This window comes from Cherax quadricarinatus, chromosome 9 (assembly GCF_038502225.1).
Source record: "Cherax quadricarinatus isolate ZL_2023a chromosome 9, ASM3850222v1, whole genome shotgun sequence".
Taxonomy (NCBI): Eukaryota; Metazoa; Arthropoda; class Malacostraca; order Decapoda; family Parastacidae; genus Cherax; species Cherax quadricarinatus.
Window position 1 is genome coordinate 43,341,369 of NC_091300.1, and position 21,505 is coordinate 43,362,873.

The 21,505-nt window shown below is 39.4% G+C and overlaps 1 protein-coding gene across 1 annotated transcript in view; it reads right to left on the reverse strand.

The window, feature by feature from the left end:
- Window positions 1–21,505, reverse strand: part of LOC128685938 (uncharacterized) — a gene marked incomplete at its 5' end in the record, with an annotated part of 637,739 nt that overhangs the window by 282,313 nt on the left and 333,921 nt on the right. The window contains 1 exon segment of the mRNA XM_070083119.1: window positions 14,622–14,734. Coding sequence (XP_069939220.1) covers window positions 14,622–14,734 — 113 coding nt within the window.

Below are 21,505 nucleotides of genomic sequence, written 5' to 3' on the forward strand. Positions count from 1 at the left end.
GATTCAGTTGAATGGAGTATTCTGTTAGGTAGTGTATTTAAAAAATAATAAAGTTAGATTGGGTTTTAGGTTTAACATTTATGTGATATAATTGTGAGAAACATTTAAGATATACAATTTATAAGGTTCAGTTATTCAGTATTTATTTGGTTTTGGGTGAGTAAGTGATCTTTGAGAAGAGACTTGAATTTATAAACAGGTAGTGTTTCTTTTATATTTACAGGTAATGAATTCCAGATTTTAGGGCCTTTTATGTGCATTGAGTTTTTGCATAGTGTGAGATGGACACGAGGAACATCAAAGAGTGATCTGTGCCTTGTGTTATGGTCCTGTGTTCTGTTCAGGTTGGCAAGGAGATGTTTGAGGGGAGGGTTAATATCAGAGTTAAGTGTTCTATGTATGTAATAGGTGCAGTAATAAGTATGGATGTTTTGTATGGTGAGTAGGTTTAGTGTATTGAATATTGGTGGAGTGTGCTGCCTGTAGTGAGAATTTGTTATCATTCTAACTGCAGCCTTTTGTTGGGTAATTAGTGGTCTGAGATGGTTAATTGTTGTTGAGCCCCATGCACAAATTCCATAGGTGAGATAGGGGTAAATAAGAGAGTGATATAGGGCCAGGAGGGCTGACTGTGGAGCATAGTACCGTATCTTTGATAGTATGCCTACAGTCTTGGAAATTTTCTTAGAAATTTGTTGTATATGTGTATGAAATTTGACTCTATTATCAAGGTGGATTCCTAAGAATTTTCCCTCTGTTAGCTTTGTGATAGGTGATCCATTTATCATTATGTTAAGAGGGACATCTGTAGCTCTGTTACCAAACTGAATGAAGTAGGTTTTGTCAATGTTTAGTGTAAGTTTGTTAGTCCTCATCCAGGTAGATATTTTCTGTAATTCGGTATTTACAGTATTGGCTAGCGTGACTGGGCTCGGGTGAGAGAAGACGTATGTAGTGTCATCTGCAAATAGTGTGGGTTTGAGTAATTGTGAAGCATTTGGTAGGTCATTTATGTATAGGAGAAAGAGAAGAGGGCCAAGGACACTTCCCTGTGGGACACCAACTGTAATTGGTTGTGCGGAAGAGTTTGCCCCATTTGCGTACACATATTGGCTTCTGTTGCTGAGGTATGACTTGAGGTAGTTGAGGGAGTGCCCTCTTATACCATAGTGTGACAATTTTACGTGGAGCAAGTCATGGTCAACTGTATCAAAAGCTTTACGTAAGTCAATGAAGATCCCCAGTGGGACTTCTTTTTTCTCTATTGCAGTGTATATATGTTCTAGCATGTGTATAATAGCATCATTAGTATTTTTATTAGGCCTGAATCCAAATTGGCAGGGGTTGAGTATGTTTTGGGAGATAAGGTAGGAGTAGATTCGTTTATGAATTAATTTTTCGAAGATTTTTAAGAGAGGGTGTAAGTTGGATATTGGCCTATAGTTATTCAACTCTGTTTGGTCTCCTCCTTTGTGGATCGGGGTGACCCTTGCTATTTTGAGTACTGTAGGGAAGGTGGAGCATTCAATGGATTTGTTAAAGAGTGTTGCAATGATTGGTGATAGCACTTGTGACACTTTTTTGTATATAAAGGGTGGTAAGGTATTTAAATCTCCTGCCTTGTTTTTTAGTGCGTTGATAATAAGGGAGACTTCGTATGGGTTAGTCGAAGCTAGGAACAGTGTGTTCGGGTAGTTGCCAGTGAGGTAGTCATTTGGTGGAGTATCTGAGCTTGGGATTTTATTGGCAAGGTTTTGTTCTATAGTGGAGAAGAAATCATTGAGTCTGTTTGCTGTTTCTGTTGGTGGGAGTTGGGGTTCATCTGATTTTGCTAATTTTATTTCGCTATTTCGTGATATCTTTTTTGTTCCCAGAATTTCTGATAGGGTTTTCCAGGTCTTTTTTATATCACCTCGTAAGTTGGATAATCTGTTCTCATAATACAATTTTTTTGCCCTTCTTATCAGGCTGGTTAGGATTGACGAGTAACGTTTTGTTTGGTCTCTGGTTATGTGACCCATTCTGTACTGTTTTTCATATTGGTGTTTTGTATTTATGGATTTGAGAATGCTGGGTGTTAGCCAGGGACTGTTCAGTCTCTTAGCTGTCATCTGTTTAGTTTGTTTAGGGCAGTGTTTGTTATAGAGGTATTGGGTCTTTTTTAGAAAATTATTAATACATTCGTCAATATCTGTATAGATTTCTAGCTCAGTGTGCCAGTCAATGTTTGCTACTGCTGTTGTGAAGTTATTAATGGCTGCCTCATTATGAAGTCTGAAGGTGACTTTAGTAGTGTCTTGGGGTAATCTACCAAGAGTTGTTATGAGGAAAGTAGGGTAGTGGTCTGTGGTATTATCTGTAATTATGCCTGATTTTAAAGGGGATATGGTGTTGGTCCAGATGTGGTCAAGTAGGGAAACACTAGTCTCTGTAACTCTTGTAGGTTTTGTTACTGTTGGTAGCAACATACAGTTACTCATTGTGTTTGTGAATTCAGTAATGTGTGGGTCCTGGTCTTGCAGGAGATTTATATTGAAGTCACCTGAGAGTAGTAAGTGATCTTTGTTCATGCGTGCATCAGTTATCATACTTCCTAGGTTTTGACTAAATTGGCTAATGTTTGACTGTGGAACTCTGTAGATGTTTATCAATGTGAGAGGTTTTTGTAGGTATTTGGATTTGAATTTAGCTATTATATATTCCCCATGTTCATCCCTTGTGCAAGTATATACCATGTATTCTCTTCATACCTTCGTCGAACTGCTCAGTGTTATGCCAAATATTATTTATTCTGGAGTATTTAACATGTTTTATGTTATTTATATTGTTTATTATGTCATATTAGATCAATTGTGATAGGCAAATAAGCTGTAGTGTTGATATTAGCGTAATAATAAAGCATATTCTCCTGCTTCATGAGACTGAGCTCATGGCAACCGACAGTGGCTTCAAAGCCACCTTATCTTTAATGGATAATGTACTGTGTAGGTGTTTTACATAATGAGAAGCATTTCTTTTATTCATTGGAACCATGGCTAGGGCTAAAAGTAAGCAGGTTAAAACAATAAATGGAGAAAAAGAAACTGGAATGACTTATGCAGCAAGTAGCGCCACGAAACAGTACCAGCAGGTTGGTGTGGCTACCCTGGAAATTTGAAATTATGCTAGCCAAAATTAGTGCTGAATAACTAAAGGAACCGAATAACTGATTGCCGGATTTGTGATGGCGGACCTGTACTTCTTTTCTGGGGTAGATAGTATCGGTATCAGGTAGTGACAGAGAGGATTCAGTCTAGCACTTCCCCCCACTGGTGTTGTTTGGGTGACAGGTCATTGCTGAGGGGTAGGCACAGGTATGGTACTATACTTTTTTACTATCTGATCTATGACATTCAGGGTGAATTCTGCATAATGATGTCGTTTTCCAGTCTTTGTTTTGTACTTGTTGAAGACAGAGCATGCGATGTCCACAAGGTGGAAAAACACTTTCGTTTACCACTTGTGACTCCTATGCACACAGTCAACGTACCCTATCATCATGTCACACTTGTTGACTAGTCGCATATTGTTCGTATACTCAATGGCAACAGCTGGTTTTACAATATGTTCATTGGTCTCTCTGTTCACTATGTCTGTATCATCTAGTTTCTGTGGATGGTTGACATCAACGTCACGTCCCGTTTGTCATGCCACATCAGTGCCACGATGTCATTGGCATGAATTGCTTGTGCTGCACCTTCAGCACTGCTTCCAGTAAACCTTGGAATGTTTTCTGTGTCTTCTCACTGTTCTACAGATATCGATGTTGTTGACATGCAGGAGGTCACCAAGCATAGGGCTTGTATACCAGTTGTCTGTGAAAAATGTATGACCTTTGTCAAGGTATGGCCCCATTATCTTGCGAATAATATCACCGGAAATGCCAAACATCTGCCTGTCATCATCGAGTGTGTTTCTCCCGATGTAAACAGTGACATCCAAAACAACAACACTCTGACAGTCACACATAACAAAAAGTTTTATACCAAAGTGTTCACATTTGCTCCATATATATTGTTTGAATGACAGTCGTCCCTTGAACAGAATCAAGGACTCATCAACAACAATGTTATTGAAGGGATAAAAGTAGGCACTGAATTTCTGCTTCATATACATAAACACTTCCCAGATTTTGTATAGAAGGTCATTTCCATTGGGCCTATTCCTGTCTGAGAAATACAATATTTTAAGTAACAGAGTGAATTTGTTGCAGGGAAGGAGGTCACAGAAGACAGGGGTACTGATAAAGTAGTCTATGGATCTGTGGACCAATACTGTGCTATATTGTGCTTATACATATGAGGCATGACAGTGCCAAGGAATAAGTACATTTCAGCCACAGTTGTAGCTTTCCACCTGCACAGCCGTGATGATTCTGCAACATCTGTGTTATCCTTTATATAGCAGTAGGGATTGTTTATCTGTGTGACAATCAGGTTCATTATAGGCTCGTCAAAGTATAATTAGAAAAAGTCTAACCTGTAGACTCATTCGTGATGGGACATTCTAGGAGGATGCCACTTCCACTGGCATCAAAATTCTGAAGGATGTGACTGGAATGTATTTTTGTCCAGTTCCATTCATGGTCAGATGGTGCAGGGTGGACCTGTGGCATGGGGTGTGGGGGAGCAGGAGGAGGGATGGGAGTGGAGGCAGCACATGGTTGAGGGGGTGCCAAGCGGTCCTTTGTCTGCCTGCCCACCGCGCCATGCAGCCCAGGCATCACCACCACCTCTTCCTTCATCCCAGCATATTTCTCCTTCATGATCAGTATTACTATCAGTGGCTGGGGTTTTTTGATCATGCTCTTCCATGACCCTTGGGGACTACATGTGGCACACTGCCTGAGCATAGGCGACAGTGCCTAAAGGTATGCTTCACTGGGGAATAATGTATTGTATATCACTATAACTTGACGAATCATCTATGGGCATAAAATCAATCTCATCATCACTTATATCACTTTCACTCTCTTCACTAAAATACAGAAAATGATAATTTCTGCTTGCCTAGTTGTCTCTGGGTAGTGACACTGGCCACCCCAGATGTCCTTGACCGAGGGTCTGGTGTGGCCACACTCGCTGCCCCAGAGGTACTGGCTGAGGGTCTGTTGTGGCACACATAAAGGATCATTTTGACAACGAAATGTGGAACCCAGGTTATAACTTATTCAGATGCAACAGACTAAACAGGCAACAAAGGGGGGTTGGCTTGTACATCACAGTGTCGCTCATTTGCTTAGAACTGCTAAGCACCTCAAATGATGTAGTTGAAGTTTTGGCGGTAAAGATTGAAAACCAAAACCTTGTCATTGCGGTTGTATACAAGCCTCCAGATGCAACTTCCCAGCAATTCCAGGAGCAGGTTTTGAAAACTGACTACTGTCTGGAAAATCTCCCAGCTCCTGCCCCAAATATCTTGCTACTGGGAGATTTCAACTTGAGACACCTAAAATGGAGGAGTAAGGATAAAGATGAAGATTTATTTCTTTGTAAAGGTTACAATGTGTAATTAAAATTTTTGGTTTGCTGACTACAAAGAAAGCCATGGCATTTTGTTTCCACTTATAAATGTCAGATAATAAGCTTACACTAACATGTATTAACCCTTTGACTGTTTCAGGCCCCTTTCTGAAACTGTCATTCTATGTCGCTCAATTTTTTGGAAAAAAAAAAAAAAAAAATTCTTATGAAATGATAGTCTTTTCCCGATGGTAATGACACCAAAAGTTCGAAATTTGGTTGAAAACTCATGGAATTATGCTCCCGCGAAGTTAGCGGTCTCGGCGACATATGCGTATCGGCGATTTTGCCGACTTTGAGCCCTATTTTCAGCCAATTCCATTGTTCCAGTTGACCAAACTCATAGCTATTTCTTTAGAACTCCATTTTAGCTATCAGCTGAGTACAAGAAACCTCCCATTTACTAATTTGGACTACCCAATATGGTGGTCAGAAATTGGCAATTTGGCCAATTTCACGCAAACTAAAAAAGATGCCAATTTCAAAATAGGGTCCAGAATAAACAAGGTAGACATTTGTTGCACTAAAATAACATATGCTCTGTTCATTAGTCACATCTCTAGGCCCCTCATATATTATTATTGCTTTCTATTTTGATTTTTTATTCATACAAAAAAATACAACATTTACTGTTATGCAGACTACTGCATTATTGTAAAAATGGTATAAATAATATCAGTGCACTAGTGAAAGAATATTAGACTCCCCAGTTGATGTGTATTGGACGTGTGGTGTGATTTATTTACTCCTGAACATTGGTAAAAATCGAACATTTCCGCTACTTTGAGCTCAGTTTCAAGGTCGTTTTCATCATCAAAGTAATGAAAATCATCTCTATTTCTGTAGTATGGTTTCCATTTTATCACCTAAGACCATGAAAACGCGAATACAACGATAAATACTATATGAAAATACACCTCAAAGTCGGCATTTTATTCCAAAAAAACGATCATTTTTTTTTTTTTCATTACGCAATGTGTGCTGCAGGATTTTTTTTATGTGGTGCACACTGACCACACAGACCCATTCTCTCACATGTGGGCCTACCAGCTTTCTCCCGCTTGATTTGAAGCCGCTAGAATTATTGAGTATATATACGTCAGAAACATTGGCTCGTAAGACATATTTATACGTCGAAAACAGTCAAAGGGTTAAGTTAGCAATTGAACAAGAATTGAAAAACAATAAAAAGTAAAATACATACACAGTACATTCATTACCTCAAAATATTTGTAGTCTTAATGTAGGGTGAGAAGTGAGTAGTGTTTATTGTAAGAAGTTAGATGTGGTGAGTATGGTAGCCAGCCAGGCCACCACACTCCACCCAACCCCACCCCACCCCACAACACCCCACCCCACCCACACGTACTAATTTAAAGAGCCCTAGAGCGATAAAATACAGTGGAACCTTGACTTACAAGTTTAACCCTTTCAGGGTCCGTGCCGTAGATCTACGGCTTTACATTGAGGCTCCAAACCGTAGATCTATGCCAAAATTCTAGCGGCGTCAAATTTAGCGCAAGAAGGCTGGTAGGTCTACATCTGAAAGAATGGGTCTGGGTGGTCAGTGTGCGCACTATAAAAAAAATCTGGACGCTTGCATGGCATTGTGGGAATGCAGCCAAAGTAGCTTTGTTCATCATGCCTGGCGGCAAGGAAGCTCTCACTCCCCACTCACTCTCCTGGTGAATTCTGACTCTCCTCTTCACAACTTACAGTTCTAAGACTGATGGAAGTGGATCTGAAGAGGAATTCTATGGTTTTGAACCATATGGTACCATTGTACCATATAGTACAAAAAATAAAATACAGTGGAACCTTTACTTACAAGTTTAACCCTTTCAGGGTCCGTGCCGTAGATCTACGGCTTTACATTGAGGGTCCAAACCGTAGATCCATGCCAAAATTCTAGCGGCGTCAAATTTAGCACAAGAAGGCTGGTAGGCCTACATCTGAGAGAATGGGTCTGGGTGGTCAGTGTGCGCACTATAAAAAAAAATCTGGACGCTTGCATGGCATTGTGGGAATGCAGCCAAAGTAGCTTTGTTCATCATGCCTGGCGGCAAGGAAGCTCTCACTCCCCACTCGCTCTCCTGGCGAATTATGACTCTCCTATTCACAACTTACAGTTCTAAGACTGATGGAAGTGGATCTGAAGAGGAATTCTATGGTTTTGAACCATATGGTACCGTTGTACCATATAGTACAATGATACCATATGGTACAATGGTATCATATGGTACAATTGGACCATATGGTAAAATGGTGCCATGTCATACAATGGTATATGGTACAATGGTACCATATGGTACACTGTACCATGTGGTACAATGGTGCCATGTCATACAATAGTATATGGTACCATATGGTACAATATACCATATAGTACATTGTACCATTTGGTACATTAAATATGGTACATTGTACCATATGGTACAGGGACCGTAATGGAAATAAGTCTGTCTGACTTTTTTTTTTGGCTATTCTAGGTTCTCCAAACATATGCTGCTATGTATGATAATCGATGTTACTTTATTTGTGTATACCTAAATAAACTTACGATGCCACATGTGCTTGAGTGAGTTTATTCAGGTGTACACAAATACAGTTACATAGATTATCATACATAGCAGCATATGTATAAAATCCTAGGATAACCCATAAAAGTCAGGGTGACTTATTTCCATAGGGATCCCTGTATCTGTACCATATGGTATCCTGTACCATATGGTACCCTGTACCACATGATACCCTGTACCATATGGTACCCTGCACCATATGGTATCCTGTACTGTATGGTGCCCTATACCATATAGTACAATGTACCATATGGTACCCTGTAACATATAATACCATGTACCATACGGTCAGTTGGAGATGTTCATACCACCAGGCACCAGCCAAGACTGAGCGAGTGGCGATGCAAGCTAGCTAGTGACTCGGCAGTTTCCAAGACAAAGCGCTTTGTCATCCACTTCAAGGAACTTGTCGAGTGGCTGTACATTTGTAAATATATAATAGAACATTACTAATATACAACATTTTTGCATATTTTTGTTGTAAACAATTATTGTTAACAAAATAATGATGAAAATATTAGTGTGTGTATTGTGTTGAATACAACAGTACCATATGATACAATGTACCATATGGTACCATAAGGTACCATTGTGCCATATGGTACCATTGTACCAAATGGTGCAATTGTACCATATGGTACCATTGTATCATATAGTGCCATTGTACCATATTGGGTGCAATGGTACCATATGGTACAGTGGTACCATATTTTACCATTGCACCCTGTGACACCATTGTACCATATGGTACTATATGGTACTGTTGTATTCAACACAATAACCATGCTATTTTCATCATTTTGTTTACAATAAACTTGTAAACAAGTTTTGTAAGCAATGTAATGATAAACAAGTTAGTGCAGTTGTTATGTTGAATACAATGAGTGTACACCTATACAATATACATTATATTGGTCTCACAGGCCACAAATGTTACTAGAAAAAGAAAAAAATAGAAAAAAAGAAAAAAGTATAAAAACCGTAAAATAAAAAAATGCGATTTTGCGGAAGTCACTGATGTTGCCGCCACCCGGTCAAAATTTCATTTTGGGTCAACTTCCCACCACTGTATCTCGGTAAGTACTAATCAGAATTTTTTTTTTTTGTTTTATTACCTTCACAAAAATATTATATTTAATTCTGTAAGATTTCTCTCTCTCTCTCTGTCTCTCTCTCTCTCTCTGTCTCTCTCTCTCTGTCTCTCTCTCTCTCTCTCTCTCTCTCTCTGTTTCTCTCTCTCTGTCTCTCTCTCTCTGTCTCTCTCTCTCTGTCTCTCTCTCTCTGTCTCTCTCTCTCTGTCTCTCTCTCTCTGTCTCTCTCTCTCTCTGTCTCTCTCTCTCTCTGTCTCTCTCTGTCTGTCTGTCTGTCTGTCTGTCTGTCTCTCTCTCTCTCTCTTTTTACACAGGGTTTGACAAGGTTAAGGATCCCTGGCTTTATTGACAAGCTATTTACAGGTTAAGGATTCCTAACTTTATTGGCAAGCTAAGAGCTGTTACCTACATCAGCTCATTTGAAAGCATTTTTATTGTTATGAGACATACAAGTAGGGAACAGGATGAAGTTGGAGCCATCTGTGGGCCAGCATTTTCATTTGATCAACTGACTTTATCTCGTTGACATCATTATGCTGTACGAATGTGTTCCATACTCGAGTCATCCTGGGTATGTATGATCTCAGATGGAGTGATGTTCTGGAGAAGGGTATAGGCAGAGTGAATTTTCTGCTTTCTGCCCGTCTTGTGGCATAAAATCTTGTTTCACGCTGTCCTCGAAGTGGATCCAAGTGTGGTATTTTGACAATATTGGCCTTGTACATAACAGTAAGGCCACCCACATCCCTCCTATATTGAAGGCTCTGCTGAAATGACAGATCTATCCAGGATGGGTCCAGGCGAGAGATGAGATGCCTTGCTCTGTTCTCTACTCTGTCAAGCAGTCGCAGATGAGAGGGTGGGCAGCCAAACCAAGAAAGTGGAGCATACTCAAGGTGTGAGCATACTTGTGCCTCGTACAGGATCTTGCAACCCCTTCTGTCGAGCAGATGCGAGATACGGCGAAGCGCTGTAAGCTTCCTGGCTGCCTTGTTTGCAAGATTTACAACATGGTTCTTCATGGTTAGTTTGGAGTCAAATTTCACCCCAAGGATATCAACTTCTTCTCCAGGTGCCAACACCCTCCCATTCATCCTTACTACTGCACCAGCATTACCATCATGGTGCCTAGAGATGATCATCATTTGCGTTTTCTCAGGTGCAAATGTTACTTGCCATCTATTTCCCCAAGCTGATATAGCTCTCAGCTGGTGATTGATGTAGCTTAGAGCAGCTGGCATTTCTTCTCTTGGATAAGTGAATGTCAGTGTACAGTCGTCTGCATATGCATGTGATTCTGGGATGAGATGAAGAAGGTCGTTGAAGTAGACATTCCATAACAATGGACCCAGTACTCTTCCTTGTGGAACACTTGCCCCAATAGGATGTCTTGCTGATTCCGTTCCATTGAGAGCTACACTTAGAGATCTACCATGAAGGTAATCACTGAGGAGACATAGCATAGAGCCTGCAATTCCCAGTGCTTGAAATTTTGCTAAGAGGCCCTGGTGCCACACCCAGTCGAAAGCGCCAGCAATGTTCAGTGCTACCACACAGCTGACTTTGGATTCATCCAGTGACTGGTGCCACTTAGTGGAGAGGTTTAACAACAGATCAGCAGCAGAGTAACCTTTCCTGAAGCCATATTGACCATCACAAAGTAGTGAGTGGTAGTCAAAAAACTGTCATTTGTCTTGAGATTATTGTCTCAAGGGTCTTACCAGTGATTGACAGGAGTGACACTGGTCTGTAGTTGCTGATTTCTGCTCTGCTCTTCTTTTTGTGAACAGGGACTACATTTGCCTCTTTCCATAGACAGGGCCATTTACACACACACACACACACACACACACACACACACACACACACACACACACACACACACACACACACACACACACACACTCACACACACACACTCTCACACACACACACACACACTCTCTCACACTCACTCTCACACTCACTCTCACACTCACTCTCACACTCACTCTCACACTCACTCTCACACACTCACTCTCTCTCTCTCTCTCTCTCTCTCTCTCTCTCTCTCACACACACACACACACACACACACAAAGTCATGAAGATAGGGGAAGGGCACAGAAGACAGAGTATAGGCTAGGTGGCCAAAGACTGCAAACCTCACTCAAGGAGAAAGATATTGGGGTGAGTATAACACCGAGCATGTCTCCGGAAGCACACATCAATCAGATAACTGCTGCAGCATATGGGCGCCTGGCAAACCTGAGAACAGCATTCCGATACCTTAGTAAGGAATCATTCAAGACACTGTACACCGTGTATGTCAGGCCCATACTGGAGTATGCAGCACCTGTTTGGAACCCGCACTTGATAAAGCACCTCAAGAAACTAGAGAAAGTACAAAGGTTTGCGACAAGGTTAGTTCCAGAGCTAAGGGGAATGTCCTATGAAGAAAGATTAAGGGAAATCGGCCTGACGACACTGGAGGACAGGAGGGTCAGGGGAGACATGATAACGACATATAAAATACTGCGTGGAATAGACAAGGTGGACAAAGACAGGATGTTCCAGGGAGGGGACACAGAAACAAGAGGCCACAATTGGAAGTTGAAGACACAAATGAGTCAGAGAGATAGTAGGAAGTATTTCTTCAGTCATAGAGTTGTAAGGCAGTGGAATACCCTAGAAAATGACGTAGTGGAGGCAGGAACCATACACAGTTTTAAGACGAGGTTTGATAAAGCTCATGGAGCGGGGAGAGAGAGGGCCCAGTAGCAACCGGTGAAGAGGCGGGGCCAGGAGCTAAGAATCGACCCCTGCAACCACAAATAGGTGAGTACAAATAGGTGAGTACACACACACAAAATTTCTTGGACACTGGGGCACCCCTTAAGATTTTGGCTTTGGACTCTGAAAGGGTTAATCCATTCTGTGACCTTGCGCGTAACTCAGTTTACTTGTATATCAAATCAATTTTCCTCGTTTAAATTACTGTAATTGAAAAGCCATTAATCCATTCCTGCAGTCTGGAGACAAGACAAAATTCTTGAATATGATGCTATTATCAACTGTACTGCTTATTTATCTATCACAATTTATCTAGTGTGACATAATAAACGTTTCTATAAAGTGTATATAGTAGACCATTATTTAACACGGTAGTTACGTTCCTGAGTACACCGTGTTAGGTAAAAAACCGTGTTAGATGAACTGAAGAACTTATGGGAAAAATAGGGTTACATTCCTGAGAGCCCCAAAAAAGCCAAACAACTTACATTTAGGCCTCCACATCTTACAAAAATAAAAGTGAATATGTAATTGCAGTTCATTGTTGTGATGTATTATGTTGTTTTTACTGCTTAAGACTACCAGTGTAACAGAAATAATAGTATTTCTTACCTTAAATTGTGGGTGCCGGTGTTTGTGGATGATTGTGAAGAGAGTGGAGAGTTATGCTGTGGCCCTACTGGGCTGAGGTGGATGGTAGAGGTTCTGATACTGAAGTTGATGGTTGTACTAGTGTCTAACTTTGTCATTCAGTCAGTCAAGTGATTCAGTAAGTCAGTCAAGTCAGTCAGTTCATTCAGTAAGTCAGTCAAGTCATTCAGCAAGTCAGTCAATTCATTCAGTAAGTCAGTCAAGTCATTCAGTACATCAATCAAGTCATTCAGTAACTCAGTTAAGTCATTCATTAAGTCAGTCAAGTCATTCAGTAAGTCAAGTCATTCAGTAAGTCAGTTGAGTAATTCAGAAAGTCAGTCAATTCATTAAGTCAGTCAATTCATTAAGTCAGCCAAGTCATTCAGTATGTCAGTCAAGTCACTCAGTAAGTCAGTCAAGACATTCAGTAAGTCAGTCAAGTTATTCAATAAGTCAAGTCGTTCAGTAAGACAGTCAAGTCAGTCAGTTCATTCAGTAAGTCATTCAGTAAGTCAGTCAAGTCATTCAGTAAGTCAGTCAAGTCATTCAGTAAGTCAATCAAGTCAAGTCAATTCATTCAGTCAAGTCATTCAGTAAGTCAGTCAAGTCATTCAGTAAGTCAGTCAATCCATTCAGTAAGTCATTCAGTTAGTCAAATCATTCAGTAAGTCAGTCAGGTCATTCAGTTAGTCAAATCATTTAGTAAGTCAGTCAAGTCATTCAGTAAGCAGTCAGTCAGTCACACAAACTTATGTTTACCTTTTTTTATGTGTACAAACTAACACTTCATTATGGCCACAGGATGTCTTGTCTAATGTCTTTCTGAAACTGTCATTCTATGTCGCAAAATATTCGAAAAAAGAAATTATTTTTTCTTTAGTCCCAAAAAAAAATTTTTTTGCCATCAGTACTTACCGAGATATAGAAGCGTGAAGTTTGCAGAAAATGAGCCGCGTATGGCAACAGCGGTGACTGCCGCTCACCCCGTAAACTTTCGTTTACTTGTATTTGAAGTTTTTTTTTTTCCACGTAACTTATGTGGCCTATGAGACCAAAGTAAGGTGCAATGTACATATATGTACACTTGTATACAACACAATAAGCACACAAACATAATTATCAATATATTGTTTACAAAACTTTTTAAAAAAAAACAAGCAATACAAAAAGTTGTTTATTACTATTGTTCTATAATATATATACCAATGTACAGTCACCGAACATGTTCCTAGAAGTTCTGCAGCTTGTGTAACTCTTTGAAACATGTTTTCATACACAACGGTGTTTTACACTCCTCACACATAAAACCAGTGTGTGTGCATTTTTGTGGACTTTTTTTTTTATGTGCAAAGACAAAACACCTCGTCTGAGCAGTTTTCTTCAAAGTATTAGCAGGCAGTTGTGTTATGTAGTTATCCTAGGTAAACTGTCGTGTGTCATCATTCCTTCCTTCCTGCATTCCTTTCCTACCTTCCTTCCTACATTCCTTCGTCTTTCCTTACTTTTTTCCTTCCTTTCATCTCGTCCTTCCTTCATTCCTGCCTTCCATTCCTGCCTTCCATTCTTCCTTCCTTCTGGTTTCTATAATATATATACACATATATAGTCACTGGATACTTTCATATAACTGCTGTTATCTTCAATAAGCAAGCTTGTCTTGTGTGCAAGTGTGTGGCTTAATATTTATGGTTTATGCTGATTTTCTGTGAAAACTAGAGGATAGTCCAGGGAAGAATGAAATATCGTCTGAAGTACCTCTCTAAATTACGAGCTAGTATTAAAACACAAAACTATTTACTAGAACTCACAAACAAAAATGTGTAGAAAACAAGGACTACCTTGGAAAATACAGATGAAAAAAGTGAAAAATAAAGAAAATAAAACCATGGAAAAAATACTAATAAAAAGAATTAAGGTAGAAACAATGCATATATTTGCTACAATAAGAATATACAAACATGATTCTATAATTTACAAATACTTACCATTTCCCAGTCCACATCTGGATGACCTGGCCAGAACTCTCTGACTGTGAAGAGAAGGTCTAATGTCTCCCTTCGATTCCAATCTCCACCCCCTTCACTAGCCCACCATTCATCTGGAAAAGTACAGCTTACTACATGACAGACAACTAAACTTTCACAATTCCTTACACTGAATGACCTACAATGGTTTAATACTTCATGAAATATTACACACATCATACTTTAACAATATATGACATGGAATCAAGAGATGTTTACAGTATAAGCCAGTTAATAATTCACTGAATAATGATGGTTTTAGTTTATGTTTAAAACATGTACAGTGGACCCTTGGTTTTCCTGAGCCTCAGTTTTCGTGAATTTTGGTCACTGGCAACTTTTCTTCAAAATATAGCCTTGGTTTTCGTGATTTCCCTTGGATTTCGGCGGTCATATGATACATGTCCCAGTGGCCCCATGTACACAAAACCTCCCACAGAAGCATTCAAGAGTCAGTCTGGCACTGTTTCTCGGTGAGTGAGCATCACCCCCACGTTCATACAAAACATTTCGTAATAATCCATTGTTTTTGTGCTTGCAACTGCTAAATAAGCCACCATGGGCCCAAAGAAAGCTCCTAGTGCCTGCTCTTTGGTAAAGAAGGTTGTGGAATATACTGTGGCATTGGGGAATTCCATGGGGTTGGATGTGAGTGGCCAGGATGTTGAAGAGTTGGTGGAGGACGACAGTGAAGAGCTAACCGCTGAAGAGCTGCAACAGCAACAGACCACAGCTGAGGAAACTGCTTCACAGGAGGAGGAACAGAGAGGGAAGAAGATGCCTTCTTCAAAGATTAAGGACATTTGTGCAAAGTGGAGCGAGGTGCAAACGTTCGTGGAGGAACACCATCCTAACAAGGCTGTTGTAGGCCGTGTCTGTGACATGTTCAATGACAATGCCTTGTTCCATTTTAACCCTTTCAGGGTCCGTCCTGTAGATCTACGGCTTTACGGTGAGTGTCCAAACCGTAGATCTACGCCATGAGCTCAGCTCACTCTGATAAACTGTGAGTGTACATTTGGGCCTAGATATGAGAGAATACATCTATGTGGTATGTGTGCACCACATAAAACAGATCCTGCAGCACACTGTGTATAATGAGAGAAAACACTGAAATCATGATTTTTCGATTAAAACAGCGACTTTGCAGTGTTTTTTCGTATGTTTTTTATAGTTGTATTTGCGATTTCTTGGTCTCATTTGATAGAATGGAAGACATATTACAGAAATAGAGATGATTTTGATTGGTTTTAGCACTGGAAATGGCTTGAAACTGAGCTCAAAGTAGCAGAAATGTTAAATTTTTGCAGATATTCAAGAGTAAACAAACGACCTCACACATCTAATACACGTCAGCTGGTGGGTCTAATTTACATTCACAAATATGGTGATGATATTTATACAATTATTACAGTATTGCATAACAGTAAATCTTCTATTTTTTGGTGTGAATAAAAATTCATTATGTGAATAAAAAATCAAAATGGAATTTATTTGTAAAGCCTCAAAATGTAACTAATGAACAGAGGAAATGTTAGTTTAGTTCCAGGAATACCTACATTGTTTATTCTGGAGCCTATTTTGAAATTGGAATATTTTGAACTTTGTGTTAAATTGGCCAAATTAACAATTTCCGATCACTTTATTTTGTAGTTGAAACAGTTGACTTGGCGATTTCTTGTGCTCAATTGATAGAATAGAAGTAATACTAGTGAAATAGCTAAGAATTTGGTTGATTGGAATAATGTAATTGGCCTAAAATGGGAGTCAAAGTCGGCAAAATCGCCGATTCGTAAATATCGCTGACACATCAAAATTCGCGAGAGCATAATTTCGTCAATTTTCCACCAAATTTCGTACTTTTTGTTTTATTACCTTCACAAAAAGATTCTCTACGATTTCATAAGAAAAAATAACAAATTTTTTTTTTGAAAATTCTTGGACACTGGGGCACCACTTCAGATTTGGGCCTTGGACCCTGAAAGGGTTAAGCAAATCTTAAAGATATGCCAGAAACAGAGCTCTCTGGAACAATTTTTTGAGTGACAGGGGTCCAGTGACTCTCAAGCTGGTCCTAGTGCCATTAAAAAACAAAAAAGGGAAGAACCCCAGATAAGGACTTGGTACCTAAAGTCTTTATGGAAGGGGATTCCCTATCCAAACAATAATAACTTCTCCTCCCTCTCCCAGGACTTGGTACCTAAAGTCTTTATGGAAGGGGATTCCCTTTCCAAACAATAGTAACTTCTCCTCCCTCTCCCCTACCCCCATCTTCCATACACCAACAAGAGTCTTCAATAAAGGTAAGTGTGATGTTATTATTGTTTTATATTCATTTGTCATTCTTTTCTGTATGTAAATCTATATTTAACCCTTTGAGGGTCGACAGGCCCTCTCCGAAACTCGTTCTCAGGGTCAGCCAAATTTAAAAAAAAAGAAAAAATTATTTTCTCTTATGAAAAAATAGAGAATCTTTTCCCAATCATAAGGACACCAAAATTTGATGGAAAACTTACAGAATTATGCTCTCGCAAAGTTAGCGGTCTCGGCGATGTTTACGCATTGGCGATTTTGCCCACTTTGAGCCCCATTTTCGGCCAATTCCACTGTACTAGTCGACAAAAAACATAAATATTTCGATAGAACTCCATTTTTTCTATCGAATGGGTGCAAGAAACCACCCATTTATGAAATTCAGCTATCCAGTACAGTGGTCAGAATTTAGCAATTTTGCCAATTTCACACAAATTTCAAAAGATGCCAATTTCCGAATAGGATCCAGAATAAACAAGAAAGACATTCCAGGCACTAAAATGACATTTCCTCTGGTCATTAGTCACGTCTCAAGGCCCCTCTTATATTCTTTTGCTTTCCACTTCGAATATTTATTCTCACAAAAAATATAAGATTTACTGTTTTGCAGACTACTGCATTAGTGTAAAAAATGGTATAAATATTATTGGTGCACTTGCGAAAGAATATTAGACTCACCAGTTGACGTGTATTGCACGCTTGACACGATTTGTTTACTTTTGAAATTTGGTAAAAATCGAACATTTCTGCTACTTTGAGCTCAATTTCAAGGTACCTTTCATTGTAAAACCAGTCAAAATCATCTCAATTTCTGTAATATATCTTCCATTCTATAAAATGAGACCAAGAAAACTAGAATACAACAATATCATACGAAAATACAGTGCAAAGTCGCTGTTTTATTCCAAAAAAATGGTCAAAGTTTTTTTTTCCTCATTAGAACATAAGAACGAAGGAACACTGCAGAAGGCCTACTGGCCCATGCGAGGCAGGTCCAAGTCTCCTACCGGCTTAAGCCAATGCACCCAACCTAGTCAGGTCAGGTCACATTGACTTAAGGGAGGAACACGGCAACCGACCTGGTAGCACAAGCTATCAGGTCTAACTCACACCCACCCACATCCACTCATGTATTTATCCAACCTATTTTTAAAGCTACACAACGTTCTGGCCTCTATAACGGTACTTGGGAGTTTGTTCCACTCATCCACAACTCTATTACCAAACCAGTACTTTCCTATATCCTTCCTGAATCTGAATTTTTCCAACTTAAAACCATTGCTGCGAGTCCTGTCTAGGCTAGATATTTTCAGCACACTATTTACATCCCCTTTATTTATTCCTGTCTTCCACTTATACACCTCAATCATATCCCCCCTAATTCTACGTCTTTCTAGAGAGTGCAGATTCAGGGCCCTTAGTCTATCCTCATAGGGAAGGTTTCTGATACATGGGATCAACTTTGTCATCCTCCTTTGTACATTTTCCAGAGAATTTATATCCATTCTGTAATACGGTGACCAAAACTGTGCAGCATAATCTAAATGAGGCCTAACCAAGGATGTATAGAGTTGAAGAACAACCTGAGGACTCCTATTATTTATGCTTCTTGATATGAAGCCAAGGATTCTATTAGCTTTATTGCGAACACTTATGCACTGTTGTCTTGGTTTCAGATTACTGCTAACCAGAACTCCTAAATCTTTTTCGCAATCCGTAATATTAAGATCTACATTATTTAGTTTATATGTGGCATGGTTATTGTCCTGTCCAACATTTAGAACTTTGCATTTGTCTATATTAAACTGCATCTGCCACTTCTCCGACCACTGCATCAGTCTATTCAAATCTTCCTGGAGTGCTCGAATGTCCTCGTCAGAATGAATTCGACGGCCTATTTTGGTGTCATCGGCAAACTTGCCGATGTCGCTCTTTATGCCCTCATCTATGTCGTTTATGTAGATTGTGAACAGCAGGGGGCCCAACACTGACCCCTGTGGAACACCGCTCGTGACACTTCCCCACTCTGATTTCTCCCCATTTATGCAAACTCTCTGCTGCCTATTTGTCAACCATGCCTCTATCCAGGAAAAAATTTCTCCTCCTATTCCATGTGCTTTAATTTTCCTCAATAGTCTCTGATGTGGGACCCTGTCAAAAGCCTTACTGAAGTCCATATACACAATATCATATTCATTACCATGATCTACCTCCTCAAATACCTTAGTGAAAAAAGTTAATAAATTCGTAAGGCACTGTGTGCTGCAGGATTTTTTTTAGACTGTGCACACTGACCACATAGACCCATTCTTTCATATGAAGGCCTACCAGCTTTCTCCCACTAGATTTGAGGGTGCTAGAATTTAGGCGTACTAGTACGTCAAAAACCCTGGGTCGTAAGCCGTACTAGTACGGCCGAAACCCTCAAAGGGTTTAATCTCTAAAAATATTATTTTTTGTTAATACCTTTGGATTTACATTATTTCTTATGGAGGAAATGGTTTCGGTTTTCGTAAATTTCGGTTTTCGGCAGACTCTCTGGAACGGATTAATCACAAAAACCAAGGGTTCACTGTATTTCTAATTAATTTGGGATGCAGAATTCAAATTTGGATTCACGTTTTGCTTCAATATGTATAGGCACTATGAATAAGAACCCCACAGTGAACAATTTCAGCGAAACACATACAGAGAAAAGATACAATCCGTTTGATGAGTGACGAATGCTAGATACTAGTGCATGAGAGCGATACTGAACAAAACAAAAAAACCTGAAAACTGTGAAGTAAATATGTTTGAATGGCTAGGAATTCTGTTATATTTGTTATGCATACATATAATGAATTTATGCAATTGCAGACAGGCGATCTTAACAATGCAAAACAAGCCACCAGGGGGAAGGGGGTGGAATGAATTTTATGTTAAGATCAGTTTTAGTCACTGCATGCATAATACACAATATTTATGCATAACATAATATGTTAGTTAATATACATCATGTGGTTCTTCAATCTTAACCCTTTCACTGGCCAACATGTAGAACTGGGACACAGAGGCCAGGGTCCATCACTAGTTGCATGTTGTGAGCTCAGCTCACTCAGATAAGGTATGAGCAGTAAATTTTGGCCTAGATACAGTGGAACCTTGACTTACGTGTTTAACCCTTTCAGGGTCCAAGGCCAAAATCTGAAGTGGTGCTCCAGTGTCCAAGAAATTTTGAAAAAAAAAAAAAAAAAAAAAAATTTTTTCTTACAGAATTAAAGAGCATATTTTTGTGAAGGTAATAAGACAAAAAAAATAAAAATCTGATCAGTACTTACCGAGATACAGTGCCAAGAAATTTGTCAAAAATGATGTGGTGGCGGCAACATCGACGAATTCCACATACGCACATTACATTATTTTGTGGTTTTAGTTGTTTTTTCTTTTCTTTTCCAATTTTTTTCTATTCCTACTAACATTTGGGGCCTGAGAGACCAATACTGTATATAATGTATATATATAAACTCACTGTATTGAACACAATAACCTCACTAAAGTTATTATCATATTATTGTTTACCACTGTTGTTTATTACAATAAACATGCACAAATATTGTATAATACTAATGTTCTATCATATATTTACATATTTACAATCACTGGACATGGTATTAGAACTGCTGGAGCTTGTGGAACTCCTTGAAACAAGGCACCATGCACAGAGGCACCTTACATTCCTCACACATAAACCGAGTGTCTTTGCGTCTTTGTTGCCGTCGTTTTGTTTGTGCACACTCTCTCCAGATAAACTCTCCAGAAACAGACAGTGCATCTCTTCTGAGCAAATTTCTTCTGAGTTGAAGGAAGCTGTATTATGAAATGATCACCTTCTCTCCTCAAACGCTTGGGTATATCCTGAGGAATTCGAGGACCATGTTGTATAGCAGGTGTTGTTACCTGGTACTTCATTATGAGTTGTCTGACAACAGACAAACAAAATTCACCATACGGTGGTCTGTTGCCAGTCTTTATTTGGTACATATTATATGCATTGAGCATTGAAATGTCCATGAGATGGAAGAAAAGTTTCATGTACCACTTGTAACTCTTACAAACACAGTCAACAAAACCAATCTGCATGTCACACTTGTCAACCAAGCGCATGTTTTGTGTATAATCAATCACTGACACTGGTTTTCGAATACGTTCATTAGTCACTCAATCAACTTTGCCACTGTCTTGCATTTCATTACGGTGAATGGTTGTCAACAATGTGACATCTCGTTTGTCATGCCACCGTAATGCCATGATGTCATTGGCAGTAAACACCTGCACGTCATCACCACGAGCACCTGCGTTGAGCCTGGGCATATGTTTACAATTAGAACGCACTGTGCCACACACATCTGTCTTGTTCACTCGCATGAAATCACTGTGTACCAGTTATCGGTATATAATGTATGCCCCTTACCAAGATAAGGTGCCATCATGTTTCCCACTACGTCACCTGAGATACCCAATAACATCTTGGTATCTTTCAATGTTTTACT